The sequence below is a fragment of the Trachypithecus francoisi genome, unplaced genomic scaffold, assembly GCF_009764315.1.
Source record: "Trachypithecus francoisi isolate TF-2019V2 unplaced genomic scaffold, Tfra_2.0 Lachesis_group5, whole genome shotgun sequence".
Taxonomy (NCBI): Eukaryota; Metazoa; Chordata; class Mammalia; order Primates; family Cercopithecidae; genus Trachypithecus; species Trachypithecus francoisi.
The window spans coordinates 97146231-97172441 of NW_022681470.1; the positions used below are offsets into that span (position 1 = coordinate 97146231).

Below are 26211 nucleotides of genomic sequence, written 5' to 3' on the forward strand. Positions count from 1 at the left end.
AAAATATAAACAAGTCTAAAAATGACTTCATAATAGATTACTGTGCTCATTAAATTCAGATTTTCTATATTTTGCCACAGCAAAACGCAAACCTATTTAATTCTCTCACACCTTGCACTGTGCCTGGCACGTACTTGGTACTCAACAAATATGTTTTGTTGAATGCATAGATGGAAAGATAGTGTGTTTAGAGTACTATAAATGCAAGAAACAGTATGTATTCCACACTGGTATTATGAGAAGGCCTTATGAAATTATTTTGATTCCATTAACTTTTCAGAAACGAGAAAACTTTGTTGGCTTTGGCAAAGGCAAAGGATTACTGCAGAAGTTGATGGCCCGTTAGTATTTGGCCCTTTTCACCAAAAAGATGCAAATGTAGTATGAGTCCGAATCATGCATTAATATATAGAAGACAATGCATTATCTTAAAGAACAGGTGAAGTGTTTTAAAATTATCTCACAAATAGCAAAATTCTTCTAACCAAAATCCTGACAAGATTTAATTACATTTAAAAGATTTTACATTTTCTGTGTCAGCCTGCTGATACACAGAACATTGGTAAGATGGCTCCCTGATCTCTGGCAATTTTCTAAGGTAAAGAGATTTATTACTTTTCATCATATAAGTGACTAAAATAACTAACTTAGCTAGATATAAGATTACAGGCTAAGTTCAATGGCTGAATGGTTTGCTTTTTTTGTTGTTGTTGAGATGGAGTCTCACTGTGTTTCCCAGGCTGAAGTGCAGTGGCGAAATCTTAGCTCAGTGCAACCTTCACCTCCCGGGTTCAAGTGATTCTCTGGCCTCAGCCTCCTGAGTAGCTGGGATTACAGGCGCATGACACCACACCCAGCTACTTTTTGTATTTTTAGTAGAGATGGGGTTCCACCATGTTGGCCAGGCTGGTCTCGAACTCCTGACTTCAGATGATCCACCCGCCTCAGCCTCCCAAAGTGCTGGGATTACAGGCGTGAGCTACCGTGCCCCACAGCTGTTTGCACTCTTATTCCAACCCAATTAATGTACATGAATCAACATTTTCTCCTGAAAAGTACACAGAAGGTCCAAAATAATTCAAATGACTTATCAGAATCATTACTAAAGAATGAAAATGATACAGGTTGTCACTAACTTACAATGGTTAACTTAATGCTTTTTTGACTTTATGATGGTGTGAAAGCAATGTGTGTGCAGTAGACACTGTATTTCAATTTTTTTAAAAAACTTTTCTGCTGTCTTTACAAGTACCTCAAATTTTTGTTCAAAACTTTAAATAACTTTAGGCCTGGCACAGTGGCTCACGCCTGTAATCCCAGCACTTTGGGAGGCCGAGGCAAGTGGTTCACTAGAGGTCTGGAGTTCGAGATCAGCCTGGCCAACATGGTGAAACCTTGTCTCTACTAAAAATACAAAAATTAGCCAGGTGTGGTGGCGGGTGTCTATACTCCCAGCTACTGGGGAGGCTGAGGAAGGAGAATCGCTTGAGCCCAGGATGCAGAGGTTGCAGTGAGCTGAGATCACGCCACTGTACTCCAGCCTGGGTGACACAGCGAGACTCAGTCTCAAAAAAAAAAAAAAAAAAAAAAACAAACAAAAAAAAACCAGTTTAAATAACTTCATTCTAAAATAGGCTTTGTGTTAGATGATTTTGCCTGACTGTAGGGTAATACATGTTCTGATCACATTTAAGGCAGGCTAGGCTAAGCTATAATGTTTGGTAGGTTAGGTGTATTAAATGTATTTTTGATTTAATATTTTCAACTTAAGATGTGTTTACTGGGATGTAACCCCATTGTAAGTTGAGGAGCATGTGTAATTGAAAAAACTTTGATTACATGTGAATCCGTCAAGAGAGAAATTTTAAAATGTTATAATGAGTAGAAATTTTTATGTGTTCTTTACTAATTTTATTTTTGGCAATTTCCATCCCTGTATCTATGGCAGATACAAATTGAAAACGAATTTAAAGCCATTTAAGGAATACTCTAGGCAGCCCTGTTCAGCAAAACTTTCAGTGATGATGAAAATGTTCCATACCTGCACAGTCCAATACGCTAGCTATTCACTGTGCACATACGGCTGCTTAGCACTGAAATGTGGCTAGAGCAGCTATAGAACTGAATTTTAAATTGTATTTAATTTAAATGAATTTAAATTTATATTTAAATACCTACATGAGTCCAGTAGCTATTGAATCAAATAGCATAATTCTAGGATCATATACTAACCAAGAGCACTACAGAGCATAAATGTTTTAAGCAACTGCAGAAATCGAAGCTGTAAAAACAAATGATTTTGCTATTGCTAAATCATGACTAAAATAATTTCTAATGTTAAAAAGCTAAATATCAGTTCTTATACAATCTTACCTATATTCTATTGTAATGTTTTATAGAACTTTTGTTGCATTTAATCAAAAAAGTTATTATTAATAAAAAAATTATAGATCAGGCTCAGTGGCTCATTCTGTAATCCCAGCACTTCGAGAGGCCGAGGCAGGTGGATCACCTGAGGTCAAGAGTTCAAGACCAGCCTGGCCAACATGGCAAAACCCTGTCCCTACTACAAATACAAAAATTAGCTGGGCGTGGTGGCGCATGCCTGTAGTCCCAGCTACTCGGGAAGCTGAGACAGGAGAATCGCTTGAACCCAGGAGGCAAAGGTTGTAGTTAGCCTAGATGGTGGCACTGCACTTCAGCCTGGGCAACACAGCAAGACTCTGTCCCTCCCCGCAACCGCACCCCCCTAAAAAATAGTAATAAAATTATGTATCAATATACAGTAATTCAAGATCTTTGTGTGTTAGATGGAGAAACACAATGGACTTTGCATCAAGGCCCCTATTCCCCTCCTTTTTAAAAATTAGTTAAGCCACTAAGCACATTGTATTCCTTTCAAAAATGACTGGAACAATAGGTTTAAAAGGTAGGAAGGGGCATTTTATAAAGGGATTATGGGGACATAAACTTACCATGACCATTTTTCTTTGTTCGTATAGCTTCTGTAATTGGTAGGACTTCTCTTCTGCTTTGATGTAACCTTTCTTCACATCATCGACTGCCTATCACCAAAACAGAAGTAGAGAAGAAAGGAGTCTAAAAATCGTTATTACGTACATTCTCGATGAAAACAGATACAGATGAATTTTCAGAAAATCTCTTGTCCACTTGGACCACCATCATTACCAGTGAACTCTGCCATGTGTCCAGGAATATGGTCTGGCTCTGTGTCCCCATTCAAATCTCATCTCAAATTGTCATCCCCACTTGTCGAGGGAGGGACCCAGTGGGAGGTGACTGGATCATGGTCTGGTTTCCCCATGTTGGTCTCGTGATAGTGAGGGAGTTCTCACAAGATCTGATGGGGTTTTTCTGTTTGTTTTGAGACAGTCTGGTTCTGTCACCCAGGCTGGAGGGCAGCGGCACAATCTCGGCTCACTGAAACCTCTGCCTCCCGGGTTCAAGTGATTCTCCTGCTGCAGCCTCCCGAGTAGCTGGGACTACAGGCATGAGCCACCACACCCAGCTAATTTTTGTATTTGTAATAGAGATGGGGCTTCACCATGTTGGCCAGCCTAGTCTCGAACTCTTGACCTCAAGTGATCTGCCCGCCTCGACCTCCCAAAGTACTAGGATTACAGGCATGAGCCACCGCACTTGGCCTAGATCTGATAGTTTTAAAAATAGCAGTTCCCCCTGTGTGTGCTTGCTCTCTCTGTCGCCTTGTGAAGAAGGAGCTTGCTTCCCCTTCACCTTGTACCATGATTGTAAGTTTCCAGAGGCCTTCCCCAGCTGTGCGAAACTGTGAGTCAATTAAACTTCCTTTCTTGTACTTTGGGAGGCTGAGGCAGGTGAATCACAAGGTTAGGAGTTCGACACCAGCCTGGCCAACATGATGAAACCGTGTCTCTACTAAAAATACAAAAAATTAGCTGGGCACGGTGGCAGGCACCTGTAATCCCAGCTACTCAGGAGGGTGAGGCAGGAGAATCATTTGAACCCAGGAGGCAGAGGTCAGTGAGCTGAGAATGCCACTGCACTCCAGCCCAGGTGACAGTGCAAGACTCCATCTCAAAAAAGCACAAACCAAACAAAACCTTCCTTTTTTTATAAATTACCTAATCTCAGGTAGCATCTTTACAGCAGTGTGAAAATGGACTAATACATCCAGTAACAAGTATACTAATTGGAATACCTAGCATTTAAAGAATATCTGGCATGGCATTGTTTTAGGTATATGTGAGAAATCTGGTTTCCCGTGTCAGGGGACTTAAATTCCAGTTATTTTATACATGTGTAAACAATTAGAGAGCACTGAAAGATGGTATATAATGCTGTATTACAATGTAATAGCAAACATGTATGGTACAGACAGTGATATAGGCAGTCAGAACGGAAGCACTTACTGATAATTACAGTTATCAGGGATGCCTTGGGTGGATCCCCAAAGAACAGAATGAAAAGGAGAAACTATAAGCTAAAGTTAGGAAACAGGAATGAGTCTGTGCTTAAATAATTTGAGAAAACAAATTTGCCTGATTTAAATAAGGGAATAGGAGACAATGCAAGATAATGCTGGATAGGCAGACTAACAATAGATTATGAAAAATCCTTAAAAGTAGGCACAGGAATTTAGACTTAAGGAAATAACAGGGAGCTAAAATAAGCAATAAAAAATGGCTTCTTCTTTATTAAAGAAAGTTTGATTTGTGTTTGAAAGCCACATGAATTAACCTGAAGAGAGAATGAAATAAGGAAGGTCAATGATGTTATGATACTTAAGGTAGAAATCACTTCCCAGAGTCTTTTAAGGAAAAATAGTTGGATAGGCAAATGAGTACAAGATTAAGTCAAGAGGGCCAGGCACGGTGGCTCACGCCTGTAATCCCAGCACTTTGGGAGGCCGAGACGGGTGGATCACGAGGTCAGGAGATTGAGACCATCCTGGCTAACACGGTGAAACCCCCTCTCTACTAAAAATACAAAAAATTAGACGGGCGTGGTGGTGGGCGCCTGCAGTCTCAGCTACTCGGGAGGCTGAGGCAGGAGAATGGCGTGAACCCAGGAGGCGGAGCTTGCAGTGAGCCAAGATTGTGCCATTGCACTCCAGCCTGGGCGACAGAGCAAGACTCTATCGCAAAAAAAAAAAAAAAAATTAAGTCAAGAGACTAATTCAACTTTTAGTTCTGTCACCTACCAATGTGCATTTGCATAAGTCATGTAAACCCTTCCACTGTGTAAAACTGGAATACCTTACAGGTGTACAAGAAAAAGATGACAGATGTTAAGAGTTTTGTAAAGCATATATCAGTAGCTATTATTAGTATCATTTAGCTATTAAGTTCTTCTAAGAACCGTACAAGGATATGAATGTCCTGCCAGGAAGTGACTAACAGAAAGATTATGCCAGTCTCTCCCCAATCCTGGCCATACAAGTGAGGGCTCACTTAGGCACCAAGGATTATAGCCACAGAGGGGATATTTAAGAAGAACTACCATGCAATGTCAATGTCCTGAAGATCCTGAACACTTTCCTCTTCATCACCAAAACACTGTACTGCTCCAGCCAAATTTAAACCAATTATTGAAAAGCCAGCAGAAAAGTAGAGGGGTGAAATAAACAATACTGGTCTATCCAGTTTCCAAAGAAACTTACAGTGTTATTTAGCTCAGGGAAAAGGCTTTACAATTTTTTTCTTTATTTCTGTATTGTTTAGATGAGAGTAAGAATAAGAATATAAGAATACTGTCTTTCTGTTTTGTTTTTACTCCTAATGCCTAGACCTATGTCTGACTCACAACAGTAATAATACTTGATGAACACTTTCCCAAAGCAGAGGTGGGTCACAGTGATTATCTACTCCAGCAATTCCAAGTGAGCTCTTTTACACACAGGGCAGTAAAAATGGTCTTCTTTCATTTCTAATCAAGAAATTGCTTACCCAGGTGTGGTGGTTCATGCCTGTAATCCCATCATTTTGGGAGGCGGGAGGATCACTTGAGGTCAGGAGTTCAAGACTAGCCTGGTCAACATGCTGAAATCCCATTTCTACTAAAATACAAAAATTAGCCAGACATGGTGGAAAGAGCAGGAAATTCCAGCAACTCAGGAGTGTGAGGAAAGAGAATCACTTGAACCCGGAAGACAGAGGTTACATCTCCGTGAACCAAGATCATGCCACTGCATTCCAGCCTGGGAGACAGAGCAAGACTCTCTCAAAACAAAAAAAAAGATTGCACTGCTTGACTGACTCAGTGGAAAACACAAATATCACCACCCTAGTTTCCTTTTCTTCTTAACATTTTTAAATTAAAGTAAAAGATATATATAGTTTTAAAAAACAAAAGTTCTAAAAGGCTCCTAATAAAAACAGCAGCCTCTTGATCCCAGAGCCTCATTCCACAAAAGCAACTACTTTTAGGCACTTTAAGCAATTTCTTGTGATAATCCTTCCATAATTCTAAATGGCATGCTTACATTGACAATTCCTGACTTGCCAATTTTAGACATTGTTGACTTACTGTTTTGAAAATATTTGGCTTTAACTCTCTTGTAGCACCCAAACACTCCCACTTCCTCTTCCCCAAACTTTTCGATAAAAAATTAAATACTCAATAACTGCATTATTATAAATATGTAAACACTGTTCACAACTAAGCTGTATACTCTGCTATGACTTCCTTTCTTGCATAATTTTTTATTTCCTGAAGTTAAATGCCTCGTGTTTTTGTTTGTAACTTCCTATGTACCTATCACCAATTTTTCTTCTACAATAACCAAATATCAAAACCCTTTTACTTAGACATTCATTTTCTAAAAACTGTCAATAATTATCATCTGCTGTGGTATCCTCCCTTGTTCTCTTTGTCCTTGCAAGTTTATGCCTTTTAAAATTCCACTACTGCTACTTTTGTGAGCTTTCAGGAAACAAAAGCTTAAATGTGCGTACAATTTGCCAGGTTTAGCCTGCATTTAAATAGGAATGATTAATTTCTACCTTATTAATTTTTTAAGGAAAAGGCTCATTATTTTCATTAGCATCTAACATATAATATCTCATCAATTTAAATGAATACATTATTTCATATTTTAACATTTCTGAAATTGGGATGTATCTTATAATCAATCAATGATGTATCAGTTTAATCTTTTTCTTACCAATACATAAAATAATGGTGCATCTTTTAATTGATAACATCTTAGAACTGTGAAATTCATTAAATATTCCTACCATCAAAATATGATACAAAAATAATTGAAATTAAGAGAAATTTAATATACTTTTCAAAAGATACAGTTGTTTACTTAGGCCATCAAAAAAGAGCCGCCAGGCACGGCGTTTGTGGCCAGGTGCGGTGACTCGTGCCTGTAATCCCAGCACTTTGGGAGGCCGAGCTGGGTGGATCATTTGAGGCCAGGAGTTTGAGACCAGACTGGGCAACATGGTGGAACTCCATCTCTACTAAAAATACAAAAATTAGCTGGGCTTGGTGGTACACAACTGTAGTCCCAGCTACTCAGAAGGCTGAGGCATAAGAGTCACTGGAACCCAGGAGGCACAGGTTGTAGTGAGCTGAGATCATCCCACTACACTCCAGCCTGGGAGACACAGCAAGACTCTTGTCTCCAAAAAATAAAAAACAAAACAAAAAAATAAGTCATTTGAGATGGTGCAGTCACTATGGAAAACAGTATAGCAGTTCCTCAAAAAGCTGAAAATAGAATTGCCATATGATTCAGTAATCCCACTTCTGGGTATATTGAAAAAAGGATCTCAACAAGATATCTGCACACCCATGTTCAGAGCAGCGTTATTCACAATAACCAAGAAATGAAAGAAACCCAACTGCCCATGGATCAATGGATAAATTAAATGTGGTATATACATACAACATAATATTATTCAGCCTTAAAAAGGAAGGAAACCCTGTCGTATACTACCACAACATGTATGAAACTTGAGGACATTATGTTCAGTGAAATAAGCTAGTTATTACAAAGGCAAATAGTGTATGATTACACTTACATTAAATATCTCAAGTAGTCAAATTCATAGAAATAAAAAGCAGAACGGTAGTTGCCAAGGGGGAGGGGAAAACAGGGAGTTGTTTGATGGGTACAGAGTTTCAGTTTTAATCTTTTGCAAGATTAAAAGAGTTCTGGGCCAGGAGCAGTGGTTCATGCCTGTAATCCCAACATTTTGGGAGGCTGAGGTAAGAGGATCGTTTGAGGTCAGGAGTTCAAGATTACGGTGAGCTATGATCACAGCACTGCACTCCAGCCTGGGTGGCAGACTGAGATTCTGTCCCCTTCTTTAAAAAAACAGAGTTCTGGGCCGGGCGCGGTGGCTCAAGCCTGTAATCCCAGCACTTTGGGAGGCCGAGACGGGCAGATCACGAGGTCAGGAGATCGAGACCATCCTGGCTAACACGGTGAAACCCCGTCTCTACTAAAAAAATACAAAAATCTAGCCAGGCAAGGTGGCGGGCGCCTGTAGTCCCAGCTACTGCGGAGGCTGAGGCAGGAGAATGGCGTAAACCCGGGAGGCGGAGCTTGCAGTGAGCTGGGATCCGGCCACTGCACTCCAGCCGGGGCGACAGAGCGAGACTCCGTCTCAAAAAAAAAAAAAAAACAGAGTTCTGGAGATCTGTTATACAACATTGTGAATATTCTTAACACTATTGAACTATATACTTAAAAATGGCTTAGAAATTTAAAAACCTATCAAATTGTATACCTTAAATATGTACAGTTTATTATATGTAAACTATACCTCAATAAAGCTGTTTAGAAATCATGTGAGGCAATAGGAAAGTTCAGAAAAGTTGCTAGATATAAGATACTGCTCCAAAAACAGTAACTTTTCTATATACTTAAATACTTTTGTCTTCTAGTTTTATAATTTAAAAAGCAATTTCACATGCTCTGCCCTCAAATTTTGAAAAGCACTAAAAAAAACGGCCAGGTATGGTGGTTATGCCTGTAATCTCAGTGCTTTGGGAGATCAAGGCGGGAGGATTGCTTGAAGCCAGGAATTCAAGACCAGCCTGGGCAACATAGCGAGACTCCTTCTCAATTTTTTAAATAAAAAATACATTTAAAATAAAATAAACAAACCCACCTATGAGACACACCACTGTTCCCCTTTAACAGATGAGAAACCAGATCTCAGCAATGTTATGCAAAGGATTTACCCAATGTAGAGCTTATACTTGAACCAGATATTCTGACTCCTAGCCAAAGATTTTTCTACGCCAAAAATACAAAGAAAAAATATTCCATTCATAATAGCAATAAAAATATAAAATACTTGGTGATTACTTTAATGGGGGCACTGGTAAAACATAAAACTATGTAACTTTTTTTGAGGAAACAAAAGTCAAGTTGAATAAAATAGATACTTTATGCATCTATCATTATAATACAACATTTAATTAAAACAGTGATTCTTCTTCAGTCAACTATAAATTTAACGAAATTCCAGTTGGAATAGTAATAGGATACTTTATAAAGTGCTATGAAATGGGTTAACATTTGAAAACATAAAATGGGAAAGAATATCAAGCCTTTTAAAAACAGAAGGCTTAGCCTTATCAGATATTAACATGTATTATACAGAAACAATGAAAAGGGAATACTGAGTCAAAAATAGAAACACAGATTAAGAGCAGAGAGATGCTAAACATAGGCCATATATATATATATAAACAAACACACACATAGAGACAGGTAAAAATTTAACGAAAGACAAGTTAAGTATAATATATTAGAAATGAATCATTTAATGTATCCTGATGTGCTATGTGGATAGCAATACCAAGAAAATTTAACTTAGACCAACCGTTCATACTACACACCACAATAAACCTTGGGTAAATTAAAGCATTACATATTAAAAATAAAATATTGTGACAAAAGCACACTAACTATAAGTGTGCTATTGTCCTCTTATATTGAGGAAAGAAAATATTAGTAGAAATCACAATGGAAAAGATAGATAAACATTGTTATACAAAATGTTAAAACTTCTTCTCTAAAACAAAAATCCTGGCGGGCATGGTGGCTTACACCTATAATCTCAGCACTTTAGGAGGCAGAGGCAGGCAGATCACTTGAGCCCAGGAGTTTGAGATGAGCCTGGCTGACATGGCAAAACCCTGTCTGTACAAAAAATACAAAAATTAGCTGGGTGTGGTGATGCATGCCTGTAGTCCCAGCTACTCAGGAGACTGAGGTGGGAGGATCACTTGAGCCCAGGAGGCGGAGGTTGCAGTGAGCCAAGACTGCGCCACTGCACTCCAGCCTCGGCAACAGAGCCAGACTCTGTCTCAAAAAAAAAAAAAAAAAATGAATAGCACTAAGATAAAAAGAAAAACAATGGAACAGAGTAAATATCTATTAAAATGACAAAGACATAAAGTTTAACAAAATACAGCAATTTTTGTACAGCAAGTTACAAAAACACTATCAATAAACAGCTTGTATTCAAAAGAAAAATACATCCAGGCACAGTGGCTCACACGGGTAATCGTAACACTTTAGGAGGACTGCCTGAGCCCAGGAGTTCAAGACCAGATGGGCAACACCGCAAGATCCTGTCTCTATTTTTTTTAAAAAGTAAAAATTAGCTGGACATGGTGGTGAGCACCTATAGTTCTAGCTACTTGGGAGGCTGAGGTGGCAGGATCACCTGAGCCCGAGGTAGAGGACGCAGTGATCTATGATCACACCATTGCACTCCAGCCTGGGTGACAGAATGAGATCCTATTAAAAAAGAGAAAGGGAAGGGAAGGGAAAGGAAGGGAAGGGAAAGGGAGGGAAGGGAAAGGGAGGGAAGGGAAAGGGGGGAGGGGAGGGGAGGGGAGGGGAGGGGAGGGGAGGGGAGGGGAGGGGAGGGGAGGGGAGGAAGGAAGGAAAAAGTGATATTACAAGAGTTAATCACAGCATCATTTATAAATACACACTGAAAAAACACCCTGGCACTAGCCAGGCACACAAGTAGCCCAGGCACTCTACTTGAGAAGCAGAGGTGGGAGGACTGCTGGAGCCCGGGATTCCCAGGCCAGCCCCAGCAACATAGAGACAGCCCATCTCAAAACAAAACAAAACAAAACAAAACAAAACAAAAAAACTCTGGAACAAATAAGAGGGAATGACTAAACAACATATACTACATTAACTCAGTCATAAATGATATATAAAAAACTGTATGAAAAAGGAAAAAAGAAAAGAAAAAGGTTGTATCTGTATTAGAATTATAACTATGTAAAAACTATACATCCATATAAAGATCTAAAGCCAAATATGCATGTAAACACTTGTAGGAAAAGTTCCTAAAAGAGGGCTTCCAATTAGGGATGGCAGATTAAAAACAAGTATCAACTCTTACTTCCTCCTAAAACCCTACTAAAATTTCAGTAAAGGAATAAACCCACGAGATCAAGGAGAAACAATCGGAACAAAATTTTGTAATCTGGAACACGGATATATAAGTAGTAACAAAACCTGAAAAAAAAAAAAAAAGGATTCCCTACCTAGTAGTAGGGAAAGTAGAGAACCACTCAAATTTATATCACAAAACTCCCAAAAAGACTGAAGAATTGGTAGCACCAGGTGGCCATCTAGGAGAGGTGGTAGGATGTGGCTAAAATAAGGAGGACTGACCAAAAGTCTATTTAAGAAACAATCAATGCCGGGCACGGTGGCTCATGCCTGTAATCCCAGCACTTTGGGAGGCCAAGGCGGGCAGATCACGAGGTCAAGAGATTGAGACCATCCTGGCCAACATGGTGAAACCCCCGTCTCTACTAAAAAATACAAAAATTAGCTGGGCGTGGTGGCGTGCGCCTGTAATCTCAGCTACTCGGGAGGCTGAGGCAGGAGAATCGCCTGAACCCGGGAGGCAGAGGTTGCAGTGAGCCAAGATTGTGCCACTGTACTCTAGCCTGGCGACAAAGCAAGACTTTGCCTTTAAAAAAAAAAAAAGAATCAAATTCTGAGATCCTCTCCTTTATTCCCTGGAACCAGATGACTGCCCTCTTCAATGCCAGTAGAAGATTAGTGATTTGGCTAGGTATGATAGCTCATGCCTGTAATCCCAGCACTTTGGGAGGCTGAGGAGAGAGGGCTGTTTGAGCCCAGGAGTTCGAGACCAACTTGGGCAACATAGAAAAATCCCATCTCTACAAAAAGTACAAAAATTAGTTGGGCATGGTGTGCACACCTGTAGTCCCAACTACTCAGGAGGCTGAGGTGGGAAGATCACCTGAGCCCAGGAGGTCGAGGCTACGGTGAGCCATGATTGTGCCATAGTCAATAAGATGTACTCACATGCTGAGTTCCCAAACAGCTGTGCAGTGTCTCTGTCTTAAATTTGAGCAGACATCTGTGTTAGAGGAACACTTCTAACATGTACAACAGAGATCAAAACAAATAAGCAAGCAATAGAGGGAGGAAAAAGATAATTTCAAAATAAAAAAAAGTATATTAATTTTTTTGTTTTTGAGACAGAGTCTCACTCTCTCACCCAGGCTGGAGTACAGTGGCATGATGTCAGCTCACTGTAGCCTCTGCCTCCTGGGTTCAAGCAATTCTCCTGTCTCAGCCTCCTGAGTAGCTGGGATTACAGGTACCCATCATCACACGCGGCTAATTTTTACATTTTTAGTAGAAACAGGGTTTCACCATGTTGGCCAGGCTGGTCTCGAACTCTTGACCTCAGGCGATCTGCCTCAGCCTCCCAAAGTGCTAGGATTACAGGTGTAAGCCACCACACCCGGCCTAAAAAAGTATATTATTTTTAATATCTTCAGAAAGCCAAGAAAAAAATACTACAACCACAAAAGAACAGAATACTATATATAAAAAAGGATATTCAGAGAACAAAAGAAAACCTTTAGAAATTAAAAATATAGGCCAGGCACAGTGGCTCACACCTGTAATCTCAGCATTTTGGAAGGCCGAGGCGGGTGGATTGCCTGAGCTCAGGAGATGGAGTCCAGCCTGGGCAACACGGTGAAATCCTGTCTCTACTAAAATCCAAAAAACATTAGCTGGGTGTGGCAGCATGCGCCTGTAATCCTAGATACTTGGGAGGCTGAGGCAGGAGAATTGCTTCAACCCAGAGGCAGAGGTTGCAGTGAGGAGGATTGCACCACTGCACTCCAGCCTGGGTGACAGAGAGAGACTTCGTCTCAAAACTACCCCCATTACCCCCACACACAAAAACTGGCATATGTTAAAAAAAAAAAAAAAAACCTAAGAGGGCTAGAAGAGAAACCTGAGTAAGTTATTTAGGAAATAGAGCAAGAAGACAAGAAATTAAAAATATGAGAGAAGATAAGATGATTGCGGGGCAGACCAAAAAACTGTGTATCAGAATAATAGGAATGCCAAAAAGAGAGAACAGAAAATGAGAGAACAAACTGTCAATTTAATAATTCAAGAAAATTTGCCAGATCAGAAACACAAATTTCCCACAGAGAGCCCAACATAATAAATGAAAATAGATCCACAGCAAGGCACATGATTGTGAAATTTCATACCCATGGAGACAAAAAGACCTCAGTTTCTGGAAATAAAAAAAGGGTCACATAAAATGATACAGAAATAAGATGGCTTTTTTTTTTTTTTTCCTTAAGGTATCACTCTGTCTCCCTGGCTACAGTGTAATGGTGTGATCATAGCTCACTGCAGCCTCAAACTCCTGAGCTCAGGTGATCCTCCCACCTCAGCCTCCTGAGCAGTTAGGACTTCAGGTGCACACTACCACGTCTGGCTAAATTTTAAAGTTTTTGTAGAGACAAAGCCTCGCCATGTTGTTCAGGCTGGTCTCGAACTCCTGGGCTCAAGTGATCTTCCCACCATGGCCTCCGAAAGTGCTGAGACTACAGGCATGAGCCCTCATACCTGTTGGTGGAACATAATTCTTTAAAATTTCTGAAGTTAAATCATTTTCAACCTAGTGTTCTATACATAAATGTGACATTAACCAAGTGTGAGGGTAGAATAATGGCATTTCCAGGCATTCAAGATTTTTAAATGTTGTCTTCCCATGTACCCTCTTCTCACAAAGCTCTTAGAGGACTTGGTTCTTAGATGGCATTTCTGGACTTGCCCTGGGCCAAAGGGGAGCCCCACTACCCTGAAGGGTGAGTTCCAGGCCAGGCAGCATTCACCACAAGCTGACTGAAGAGTCCTTGGGTCTTAAGGGAACATTGGCAGGGGTCTGGCAGTACTCCCATGGGCCTGAGGTGGCAGTGTCCACAGGGTGAGGCTTCTCTGCCTTTGAAAAGAAGAGAAGAGTGGGAAGGGCTGTGTCTTGTGGTGTGAATGCCCGCTCAGCTCTAGAACAGTAGAACACCACGTAGACTTCTAAGGTTTTTGACTGTAGTCCCTGGCTCCCAGATGGCACTCTGGACCCTCCCAGGGTCTGGGGGAACTCACCACCCTGAAGTTTAGGACATAGGCCTGGCTGGCTTTGCCACCTGCTGATTGATTGTAGAAGCCCAGAACCTTCAGCAAACATAGGCAGTAGCCAGGGAGTAGCTACAGCAGGCCTTAGGCAAGACTCAGTGCTGTGCTGGCTTCAGGTCTGACCCAGCAAAGTCCCAGTGGCAGTGGTTATGGGGGTGCTTGTGTACCCCCACCCCCAGCTCCAGACAGCTCAACACAGAAAATACTACATTTGTTTGGGAAAAAGTAAGAGAAGAGAATAAGAGTCTCTGCCTGGTAATCCAGAGAATTCTGGATCTTGTCCAAGACAACAAGGCAGTACCTCTAAGAGTCTGCAAGAACCACAGCATTACTGGGGTTGGGGTCCTTCCTAAAGCAGATATAGCTTCGATCACAAGACCCAAGTCATTTCAAATATCTGGAAAGCCTCCCCAAGAAGGACAGGTATGAACAAGCCCAGACTGCAAAGACTACAATAAGTACCTAACTCTTCAATGCCCAGACACAGACAAACATCTGCAAGTATCAAGACAATCCGGGAAAACATGTCCTCACCAAAAGAACTAAATAAGGCACCAGGGACCAATCCTGTTGAAAAAGAGATATGTGACCTTTCAAACAGAATTCAAAATAGCTGTTTTGAGGAAACTCAAAGAAATTCTAGGTAACACAGAGAAGGAATTCAGAATTTTATCAGATAAATTCAATAAAGATGCAGTGAGCCAAGATTGCGCAACTGCACTCCAGCCTGGGCGACAGAGCCAGACTCTGTCTCAAAAAAAAAAAAAAGAGGCTGGGCGCGGTGGCTCAAGCCTGTAATCCCAGCACTTTGGGAGGCCGAGACGGGTGGATCACGAGGTCAGGAGATCGAGACCATCCTGGCTAATACGGTGAAACCCCGTCTCTACTTAAAAATACAAAAAACTAGCCGGGCAACGAGGCGGGCGCCTGTAGTCCCAGCTACTCGGGAGGCTGAGGCAGGAGAATGGCATAAATCCGAGAGGCGGAGCTTGCAGTGAGCTGAGATCCGGCCACTGCACTCCAGCCTGGGTGGCAGAGCAAGACTCCGTCTCAAAAAAAAAAAAAAAAAAAAGAGAGAGAGAGATTGAAATAATTAAAAAGAATCAAGCAGAAATTCTAGAGCTGAAAAATGCAATTGGCATACTGAAGAATGCATGCATCATCAGTCTTTTAATAGCAGAATTGATCAAGCAGGAGTAAGAATTAGTGAGCTTGAAGACGGCTATTTGAAAACACATGGAGGAGGCTGGGCGTGGTAGTTCACGCCTGTAATCCTAGCACTTTGGGAGGCCAAGGGGGTGGATCACCTGAGGTCAGGAGTTCGAGACCAGCCTGATAAACAAGCAAAACCCCATCTCTACTAAAAATACAAAATGAGCTGGGTATGGTGGCATGCACCTGTAATCCCAGCTACTCAGGAGGATAAGGCAGGAGAATTGCCTGAACCCGGAAGGCAGACGTTGCAGTAAGCCAAGATTGCACCATTGCATCAGCCTGGGCAACAACAGTGAAACTCTGTCTCAAAAAAATAATAATAATAATAATACATAAAGGAGACAAAAGAAAAAATAATTAAAAAAAAAAACAATGAAGGAGGCCTACAGAATCTAGAAAATAGCCTCAAAAGGGCAAATCTAAGAGTTACTGGCCATAAAGAGGAGGCAGAGAAAGAGATAGGGGTAGAAAAGTTTATTCAAAGGGGTAATAACAGAGAACTTCCCAAATCTAGAGAAAGACATCAATATCCAAGTACAAAAAGGTTATAGAATACCAAGCAGATTTAACCCAAAGAAGACTACGTCAAGGCATTTAATCATCAAACTCCCAAAGGTCAAGGATAAAGAAAAGATTGTAAAAGCAGCAAGAGAACAGAAACAATATACAATGGAGCTCCAATACATCCGGCAGCAGACTTTCAGTGGAAACCTTACAGGCCAGAAAAGAGTGGCATAATATATTTAAAGTGATGAAGGAAAAAAAAACATTTTACTCTACAATAAGTATATCCAGCTAAATTATCCTTCAAACATGAAACAGAAACAAACTTTCCAAGACAAACAATAGCTGAGGGATTTCATCAACACTAGACCTGTCCTACAAGAAATGCTAAAAGGAATACTTCAATCAGAAAGAAAATGATGTTAATGAGCAATAAGAAATCATCTGAAGGTATGGTAATATTAAATACACAGAAAAACACAAAATATCGTAACACTGTAACTATGGTATGTAAACTACTCATCTTAAGTAGAAAGACTAAATGATGAACCAATCAAAAGTAATAACTACAACAACTTTTCAAGACATCATAGTACAATAAGGTGTAAATAGTAACAACAAAAAGTGAAAAAGTGGGGTAATATATTTAAGGCATGGAGCCTTTATTAGTTTTCTTTTTGCTTGCTTGTTTGTTTACGCAAACAGTGTTGTTATCAGGTTAAAAGAACAGATTACAAGAGTATTTGCAAGCCTTGTAACCCCAAACCGACAAACATACAACAAATACACAAAAAAATAAAAAGAAAGAAACTAAATCATATCACCACAGAAAATCATCTTCACTAAAAGGAAGACAGGAAGGAAGGAAAGAAGGAAAAGATGATCACAAAACAACCATAAAACAAGTAACAAAATAGCAAAAGTAAGGCCTTACTTATCAATAGTAACACTGAATGCAAATGGACTAAACTTCAATCAACAGACACACAGTGGCTGAATAAATAAAAAACAAGAACCACTGATCTGTTGTCTACAAGAAACATACTTCACCTATAAAGACACACATAGATGGAAAATAAACGGATGGAAAAAGATACTCCATGACAATGGAAACCAAAACAGAGCAGAAGTAGCTATACTTACATCAGACAAAACAGATTTTAAGACAAAAATATAGGACAAGACAAAGAAGGTCACTATATAATGATAAAGGGGTCAATTCAGCAAGAGGATGTAACAATATTAAATATATGCGCACCCAACACTGGAGCACCCTAATATATATTTAATATCTAAAGCAAATATTATTACAGCTAAAGAGAGAGGCAGACTCTAACAACGATAGCTGGAGACCTCAACACCTAACCTTCAGCACTGGACAGATCTTCCAGACAGAAAATCAACCAAGATACACTGGACTTAATTGGCATTATAGACCAAATGGATCTAATACATATTTACAGAACACTTCATCCAATGACTGCAGAACACACATTCGTTTCCTCAGCATATGAATCATTCTCAAGAACAGACCGTATGTTAGGTCACAAAACAAGTCTTAAAACATTTTTTTAAAATGGAATAATATCAAGTATTATTAATATCAAATAGTATCAATATGATCAAGTATCTGACCATAGTAATATTACAATAATACCAAGTATCTGACTACAATGGAATAAAACCAGAAATCAAAAATGAGGAATTTTGGACACTATTCAAATACATGGAAATTAAACAATATACTCCTGAAAGACCAGTGGGTCAATGGAGAAATTGAGAAGGAAATTTTAAAATGTATTGAAATAAATGATCATGAAAACATAACATGCCATATGGGATACAGCAAAAGCACAACTAAGAAGGAATTTTATAGTTATAAATGCCTACATCAAAAAAAGAAGAAAAATTTCAAACGATGCATCTTAAAGAAATAGAAAAGCAAGAGCAAACCAAAACCAATCAGTAGAAGAAAATAAATAATAAAGATTAGAGCAGAAATAAATTAAATTGAAATGAAAAAAATACAAAAAAAGAGAAATGAAACAAAAAGTTGGTTTTTTTGAAAAGTTAAACAGAAAAACCTTTAGCCAGATTAAGAAAAAAAAAAAGAAGATCCAAATAAAATCAGAGATGAAAAAGGAGACATTACAACTGATACTAAAGAAATCCAAAGGATCATTTGTGGCTACTATGATTAACTATATGCCAATAAATTGTAAAATCTAAAAGAAATGGATGAATTCCTAAACATATACAACCTACAAAGATTGAACCATGAAGAAATCCAAAACCCGAATATACTAATAACAAGTAACAAGATAGAAGCCGTAATGGTCTCCAGTAAAGGAAAGCCCAGAATCCAACGGCTTCACTGCTAAATTCTATCAGACATTTAAAGAAGAATTAATACCAATTCTACGCAAACTGTTTCAAAAAAAGAGAGAAGGAGGGAATACTTCTAAACTCATTCTATGAGGCCAGTATCACCTTTATACCAAAACCAGACAAAGACATATCAAAAAAGAAAACTACAGACCAATATCCCTGATGAATATTAATACAGAAATCCTCAACAAGATATTAGCAAACTAAATTCAACAATACATTTAAAAAATCATCATGAGCAAGATATATCCTTGGGAATGTAAGGATGGTTCAAAAACACCAATCAATGTGACACACCACATCAACAGAGTAAAGGACAAAAATCATATGATCATTTCAATTCATGCTGAAAAAGCATTTGATAAAACTCAACTTCCCTTCATAATAAAAACTCCTCAAAAAACTGGGTATAGGAGAAACCTCAACATAATGAAAGCTATATATGACAGACCCACAGCTACTATCATCCTGAATGGGGAGAAACTGAAAGCCTTTCCTCTAAGACCTGAAACACAGCAAGGATGCCCACTTTCACCACTGTTATTCAACATAGTACTAGAAGTCCCAGCTAGAGCAATCAGACAAGAAAAAGTTATAAAGGGCATCCAAATTGGAAAGGAAGAAGTCAAATGATCCCTGTTTGCATATGATATGATCTTATACTTGGAAAAATCTAAAGACTCCACTGAAAAACTATTAGAATTGATAAATAAATTCAGTAAAGTTGCAAGATACAAAATCAACAACAAAAATCAGTAGCATTTCTATATGCCAACAGAGAACAATCTGAAAAAGAAATTAAAACACTATGAAAGAAAGGTGAAGACAGGACACCAACAAATGGAAAAAGTATTCCATGTTCATGGATTGGAAGAATAAATATTGTTAAAATGTCCACACTACCCAAAGCAATCCCCTATCAAATTCAATGCAACCCCTATCAAAATACCAATGACATTCTTCACAGAAATAGAAAAAAAAACTATCCTAAAATTTATACGGAACCACCGAAGACCCAGAATAGCCAAAGATATCCTAAGAAAAAGAAGAAAACTGGGTGGGCTGTGGTGGCACAAATCTGTAACCCAGCAATTTAGGAGGCTAAGGCAGGAGGATCTTGAGCCCAAGAGTTCAAGCCGGCCTGGGCAACACAGCAAGACCCCCTGCCTCTAAAAAAAACTTAAAAAATCAGTGGGGCATGGTGGCGTGGGCTTACAGCCCCAGCTAGTGGGGAGGCTGAGGCAGGAGGATAGCCTGTGCCTAGGAGGTCAAGGCTTCAGTGAGCTGTGATCATGCCACTGCACTCCAGTCTGGGTGACAAAGCGAGACCCTGTCTCTCGAAAAAAAAAAAAAAAAAAACAACACTGGAGGAATCATATTACCTGAATTCAAGTTACACTACAGAACTATAGTAACAAAAACTTTTTTTTACTTTTTTTATAGTAAAAAAAAAGCACGGTAGTGGCATAAAAGCAGACACACAGACTGATGGAACACAATAAAGAACTGAGAAACAAATTCACATACCTACAGTTAACTCATTTTCGACACAGGTGCCAAGAACATGTACTGGAGAAAAGACAGTCTCTTCAATAAATGGTGCTGGGAAAACTGGATATCCGTGTGCAAAAGAATGAAACTAGCCCCCTAACTCTCGCCATATACAAAAATCACATCAAAATAGATTCAATAATTAAATCTAAATCCTCTAGCTATGAAACTACTACAAGAAAAAATTGGGAAAACTCTCCATGACATCAGTCTGGGCAAAGATTTCTTAAGTAATACTCCACAAGCACAGTCAACCAAAGCAAAAATGGACAAATGAGATCACGTCAAGCTAAAAAGCTGCACAGCAAAGAAAACAATCAACAAAGTGAAAAAGCAACCCACAGAATGGGTGAAAATATTTGTAAATACTCATCTGACAAGGGATTAATAATCAGAATATATAAGGAGCTCAAACAACTCAACATTTGGAAAAAAAAGAAATGTACATAAAAACTACAATGAGATACCATCTCACCCTAGTTAAAATGGCTTATATCCAAAAGAGAGGCAGTAACAAATACTGGCAAGGATATGGAGAAAAGGGAACCCTTGTTTACTGTTGGTGGGAATGTCAATTAGTACAACCACTCAGAGAACAGTTTGGAGGTTCCTCAAAAAACTAAAAATAGAACCATCATACAATCCAGCAATCCCACTGCTGGGTATATACCCAAAAAAAAGGAAATCAGTATTTTGAAGAGATACCCACATTCCCATGTTTGCTGCAGCACTGTTCACAACAGTCAAGATTTAGAAGCAACCTAAGCATCCATCAACGAATGAATGGATAAAGAAAATGTGGTACTTATACACAATGGAGTACTATTCAGCCGTAAAAAAAGAATGAGAGTCGGTCATTTGCAACAACATGGATGGAAGTGGAGGTCACTACGTTAAGTGAAATAAGCCAGGCACAGAAAAACAAATATTACATGTTCTCAATTATTTGTGAACTGTAAAACTCAAAACAATTGAACCCATGGAGATAGAGTAGGATAGTTACCAGACTCTGGGAAGGGTAGTGGGGAATTGGGGGAGAGTCGGGGATGGTTAATGGGTACAAAAAATAGCCAGAATTAATGAATAAGGCCTAGTATTTGATAGCAAAATAGGGTGACTATAGTCAATAATAATTTAATTGTACATTTTAAAATTACTAAAAGAGTATAACTGGATTGTTTGTAACACAAAAGATAAATGTTTGAGGGGATGGATACCCCATTTTCCATGATGTGATTATTACACACCACATGCCTATATCAAACATCTCATGTACTCCAAAAATATATATACCTACTATGTACCCACAAAAATTAAAAATAAAAAATTACATATATAAAAGGAGGAACAGCTCTGAAAGTGTATTCTACAAAAATGTGGGAGTAAAGCAAAACAAAATACTCTAACAATGTACTCTAACACTGGAAACAAGAGATGGTGGTGGTGAAGGGCAATCTCAGAAGGCCAGCTGTGCACCAGAGTACAGAGCCGCCACTTCACACAGGGGTAGAGGAAGAGACTCCACAAGAGATTTCTTCAGAAAGTGGAAATTCATGAACTACCTGATGGGTCTGAACTGAATGTCTTTAGAGGAGATTTAGACAACTGGTGAAGAGTATGGAGCTAAATTAATCATAAGTACACGGAAAATTAAGCAAATGAAAAAGGAGGGCAATAATTAGCTGTTGAAAAATAAAATGTTGAAAGAAACTGAAAAGTAAAAACAGTAATTATTATATGGCTCTGTTGTAAATTTCACCATTTACAGAGTCATAATATTGTAAACACTGAATATTGACCTAACAAATATTATAATTTGATTATATTAAGGGGATGGGAGAGATGAAAAAGGTATGAGTATATGGTAGGAATGGAGGAGGAAAGACAGCTAGGGTCTCATCTTCAATAGTGGGAAATTAAGAGATGCTACTGGAATCTGAAAAATTAAGTAGAAGCAATATAACCAAGTTATAATGGAGACATAGAAGTAAATACCAAAAACAAACAAACAAACAAACCAATAAAAAACAAAGCTAAAAGAGGTGAAGGTGGTTGCCTATGGGGGGAGATGGAAATAAGCAGGGGCAACTACTGTTTTTTACAATAAACTGTGTAGAACTATCTGATGGTTTAAACTCTATGTATATATAATATTGGTGGAAAATTTTTGAACAGGTACACAGCCACAATGCTCATTTTCTGTTCCTTAAAAATATTAGAATACATATTTTTAAAATATGTATTTTTAAACTCTAGGATATCTTCACTTCTAAAACTTACACGTATTTATCTTTTGTGAAATGGGAGAGAACATTTTACGAATGTAATTCAGACCCAGGAGCAAAGCAGCTTACCTAAGGATTCACAGGGAATTGGCAAAGTACCAACTATATTCAAACATAAAAAGGAATTGTGCCTTTCAAGATCAATTTACCTACCTGATGAAAGAAGTAGGTAACAGCAAGGTCATTGTCATTTAAGAGGATTTCTTCTTCTGTTGTAAAAAGCCACTTTCGAATGGTCAAGCAGGTGCCTGGCACAGCTGATGTATAATTCTGAATGTAGAGTTTGTGAGGAAACTCATTAGGTGCCAATTTACGTACTAAAGGAAAGACAAAACACAGAAAGCTGGAGTGAAAAGATATAAGAAATTTCCCTAATACAAACTATGTAAGGCAGATCAAGAATGCTATGTTATCATTAACCAGAACATCATCTCAAATCCATTAAGGAGTTCTGCCTTGGGAGCACAAAACAGCCGTATCTGTCCAGCCAAATATCCTTTCTAGCTATGACCATGGCCAGTCAAGTCTCAAGCTGACAGAAACCTATCACTTGAATGACAAGTGCTGTGGTTTGGATATTTGTCCCCGCACAAAGTTTATGTTGAAATTTGATCCCCAATGTTAGAGGTGGGGCCTAATGTGATCTCTACACACACCATGAGTGGAAGAAAACAGCCTGAGGACCTCACCAGATGCCCAATCTTGAACCCAGTCTTAAAGATGTTTGGTGGACATCAGCTGAAAATCAGCAGAATCATGAGACAATTAGATCTTTTTTCTTTACAAATTACCCAGCCTCAGGTATTCCTTTATAGCAACACAAAAATGTACTAAGACACAGATCAGTTAACATGACAACTCCGCAAACAGCACCAACTTCAAATTTAGTTAAAATATCTAATCCATTAGCTAGTTACAGCTCAAGTCCACTAAACATCTTTAAAGCAAGCCTCTCCTCTTACCCAGCTCTGGTGCATTCAGAGTCTCTCACGTGGTAATTCTCAATGAACTGCTTTTATTAAGGCCAAAAGGTTTTTTCCAGCCCACCTCCAAAAATCCTACAGTATTCCTCAAACTGAAAATTGTCTTCTGAGTAATGTTATACTTCCTCTTTCTAACAGCCACCCAAGCAGGATAAAAAAAACTACCACTTTTAATTTCTTTTTTTGTTGTTGTTGAGACAGAGTCTCGCTCTGTCGCCCAGGCTGGAGTGCAGTGGCCGGATCTCAGCTCACTGCAAGCTCCGCCTCCCGGGTTTATGCCATTCTCCTGCCTCAGCCTCCTGAGTAGCTGGGACTACAGGCGCCCGCCACCTCGCCCGGCTAGTTTTTTTTGTATTTTTAGTAGAGACGGGGTTTCACCGTGTTAGCCAGGATGGTCTCGATCTCCTGACCTCGTGATCCACCCGTCTCGGCCTCCCAAAGTGCTGGGATTACAGGCTTGAGCCACCGTGCCCGGCCCACTTTTAATTTCTAAATTGCCTTTTTTTTTTTTTTTTTTTTTTTTGAGACAGGGTCTCACTCTGTTGCCCAGGCTAGAGAGTTGTGGCACAATCATAGCTCACAGCAGCCTTAACCTCCTAGGCTCAACTGATCCTCCTACCTCAGCCTCCCAGCTTGGACCACCTGCATGTGTCACCATGCTTGGCTAATTTTTAAATTGTTTTTAGAGATGGCAGTCTCACTATGTTGCCCAGGCTGGTCTCAAACTCCTGGGCTCAAGCAATCCTCCTGCCTCAGCCTCCCAAATTGCTGAGATTACTTCCTCTCTCGATGTTTACTTGGCTTTGTAACACTACAAAAGATAGATTTAATACTTTCCATTTTATAGAAAGTGAAACTAAAGCTTAGACAAAAAACAAGGTTAGAATCCAGATGTCTTGGTACCTTAGTAATCCTTTGTAACGTAATTTACATCTGTCTAGTTACACTGCTGTGAGTTGGGAAGAAAAAAAATATTAGGGAGATGGCTGCTTTAGGGGAATCAAAGTTATTCTACCCGGACCTGAGATAGCAAGGCAACCTAAATCTACCAAACTCTCCCCCTTTCTGGGATAAGGAAGATCTGATCAATCAATATTATCTGTATCTATTCTGGCCTTCACCCTGTATAAATCTATATGATATGGAAGAGACCCATAAACTGTAGGAAATCTATGTCATTTAGAGCAAACCCTCAGACTCTCTCCCCTTTGTAGTCTCAGTGCAACCAATGTGACCACCATCCCTAGCTTTTGTAAAATAAAATATAAATTTCCTGTCACCAAGCAATAAAACCTCCTTGGAAGAGGAAATTTATTCACACAGAAGCTTAAATGTATGCATTAAAACAAGGCTTTTAACCAGTATATATCTTTCTAACTTCTGAAAACAGAAAGCTACTCTTAAGATCTTTACAAAAATCCTAAAGTACACTAAAACAACATGTGGCTAAATAGAACATCCCATCTTTTTAAGCCTGTTTCATTGGAATATATGAATTTTGAACCTCAGATTTAAAAGAACCTCATGAAAGTATCTTCCAATTCATTGCTGGTTGTAACCTACACTTACAAAAGAGGAAAAAGAATCAACAGTGATCAGACATCCTTATGACCTAAGTTTAACGGGATACGCTTGGTCTGATTGTTAGAGACAGTTCTAATGAGTGGGATCTCCCCTTGTCTTCAAGCTCTTCTCTAAGCAAATAGTTTCTTTCTGACAGTATTAGAAAACAAAACTAGTATCAGCCACTGGTACTCACCAAAGGAGTGATTGATCACTTCAAATAAGGCAAAGTAATTCACTGTCGTACTGTCCATGCCAACCTTTGCTGCAATAGCCTAAGGTTAAACAGGATAAATTGGTTTCAAGAAAATTAAGTCAATGCTGTAGGAAAAGGCAGGTGTATGCCTGTGGAGGAGGGAAAGGGGAGAGGTTCTGCCATCTTGGCCTCACAAAAATTGCATTAATGGTCCATAACTATCTTTCTTTGTATGTATGTGTACATGCATGCACGCATACATATATATGAAAGAAAAGGGAAAAAACACCTGTATCTGCCCCAACAGCTATGAATATGAGTTTCTCTCTTCCAGTGTAAGTTCACAATATTCTGTCCTTAAATATCAGCTTCCCTCTCTAAAACAACTTCATTCTTTTTTTAACACAACTTACAAGAAATGTACTTAATAGCACAGATCTTAAAAAGAAAACAAATGCATAAATATCCAGTTTCACACATTCAACCTACATTTAATACATTAACACAAAAATACTACACATTTGATTCTAGAGCGTAAAATATTGTTTGTCAATTATATTCTGGCTAAACAAAAATTTTTTGTTTACTTTTTAGATGATCCATGTCTCATGCTGGGATCATTAGGCACCTCCATTTCCTAAGAATTACCATCATAATATCTACATAAAATAGCAAAATACTGGGACAATAGAGGCATATTAAACAAGAATCACTCATTCTCTCTAGGAACTCAGGTCCTAACATGACAAATAAAAAGAAATTGGAAAACTGTGTGCAAATAAATGACAATTACATACAAACAACAACAAAATATAAATTAGTAGTAACAAAATTTCTTTTCAAGATCAACCTCAATATAAGCAAGGTAATTCTTTTTCATGCCGTTGTTTTGTTGATAAAACAAAGATAAAACTGTTGATTATTAGTATCTCAGTAAGCCAAATGTGATTATATCCCTTCTTCTCCTATCTGCTCACATATGAGGCCTAGGTCCATCCATGATGTGATAGAGGAACTAGACATTATAAGTATTCTAAATTATCATTC

The 26211-nt window shown here is 38.9% G+C and overlaps 1 protein-coding gene across 6 annotated transcripts in view; it reads right to left on the bottom strand.

The window, feature by feature from the left end:
• SNX27 (sorting nexin 27) overlaps positions 1–26211 on the bottom strand; it is a 93945-nt gene that overhangs the window by 13861 nt on the left and 53873 nt on the right. For all 6 annotated transcript variants that reach the window (XM_033200294.1, XM_033200293.1, XM_033200292.1 and 3 more), the window contains 3 exons: positions 25165–25243; positions 22576–22739; positions 2976–3065 (listed from right to left, as the gene is read on the bottom strand). In XM_033200294.1, coding sequence (XP_033056185.1) covers positions 2976–3065; positions 22576–22739; positions 25165–25243 — 333 coding nt within the window. The remainder of the gene's footprint in view (positions 1–2975; positions 3066–22575; positions 22740–25164; positions 25244–26211) is intronic.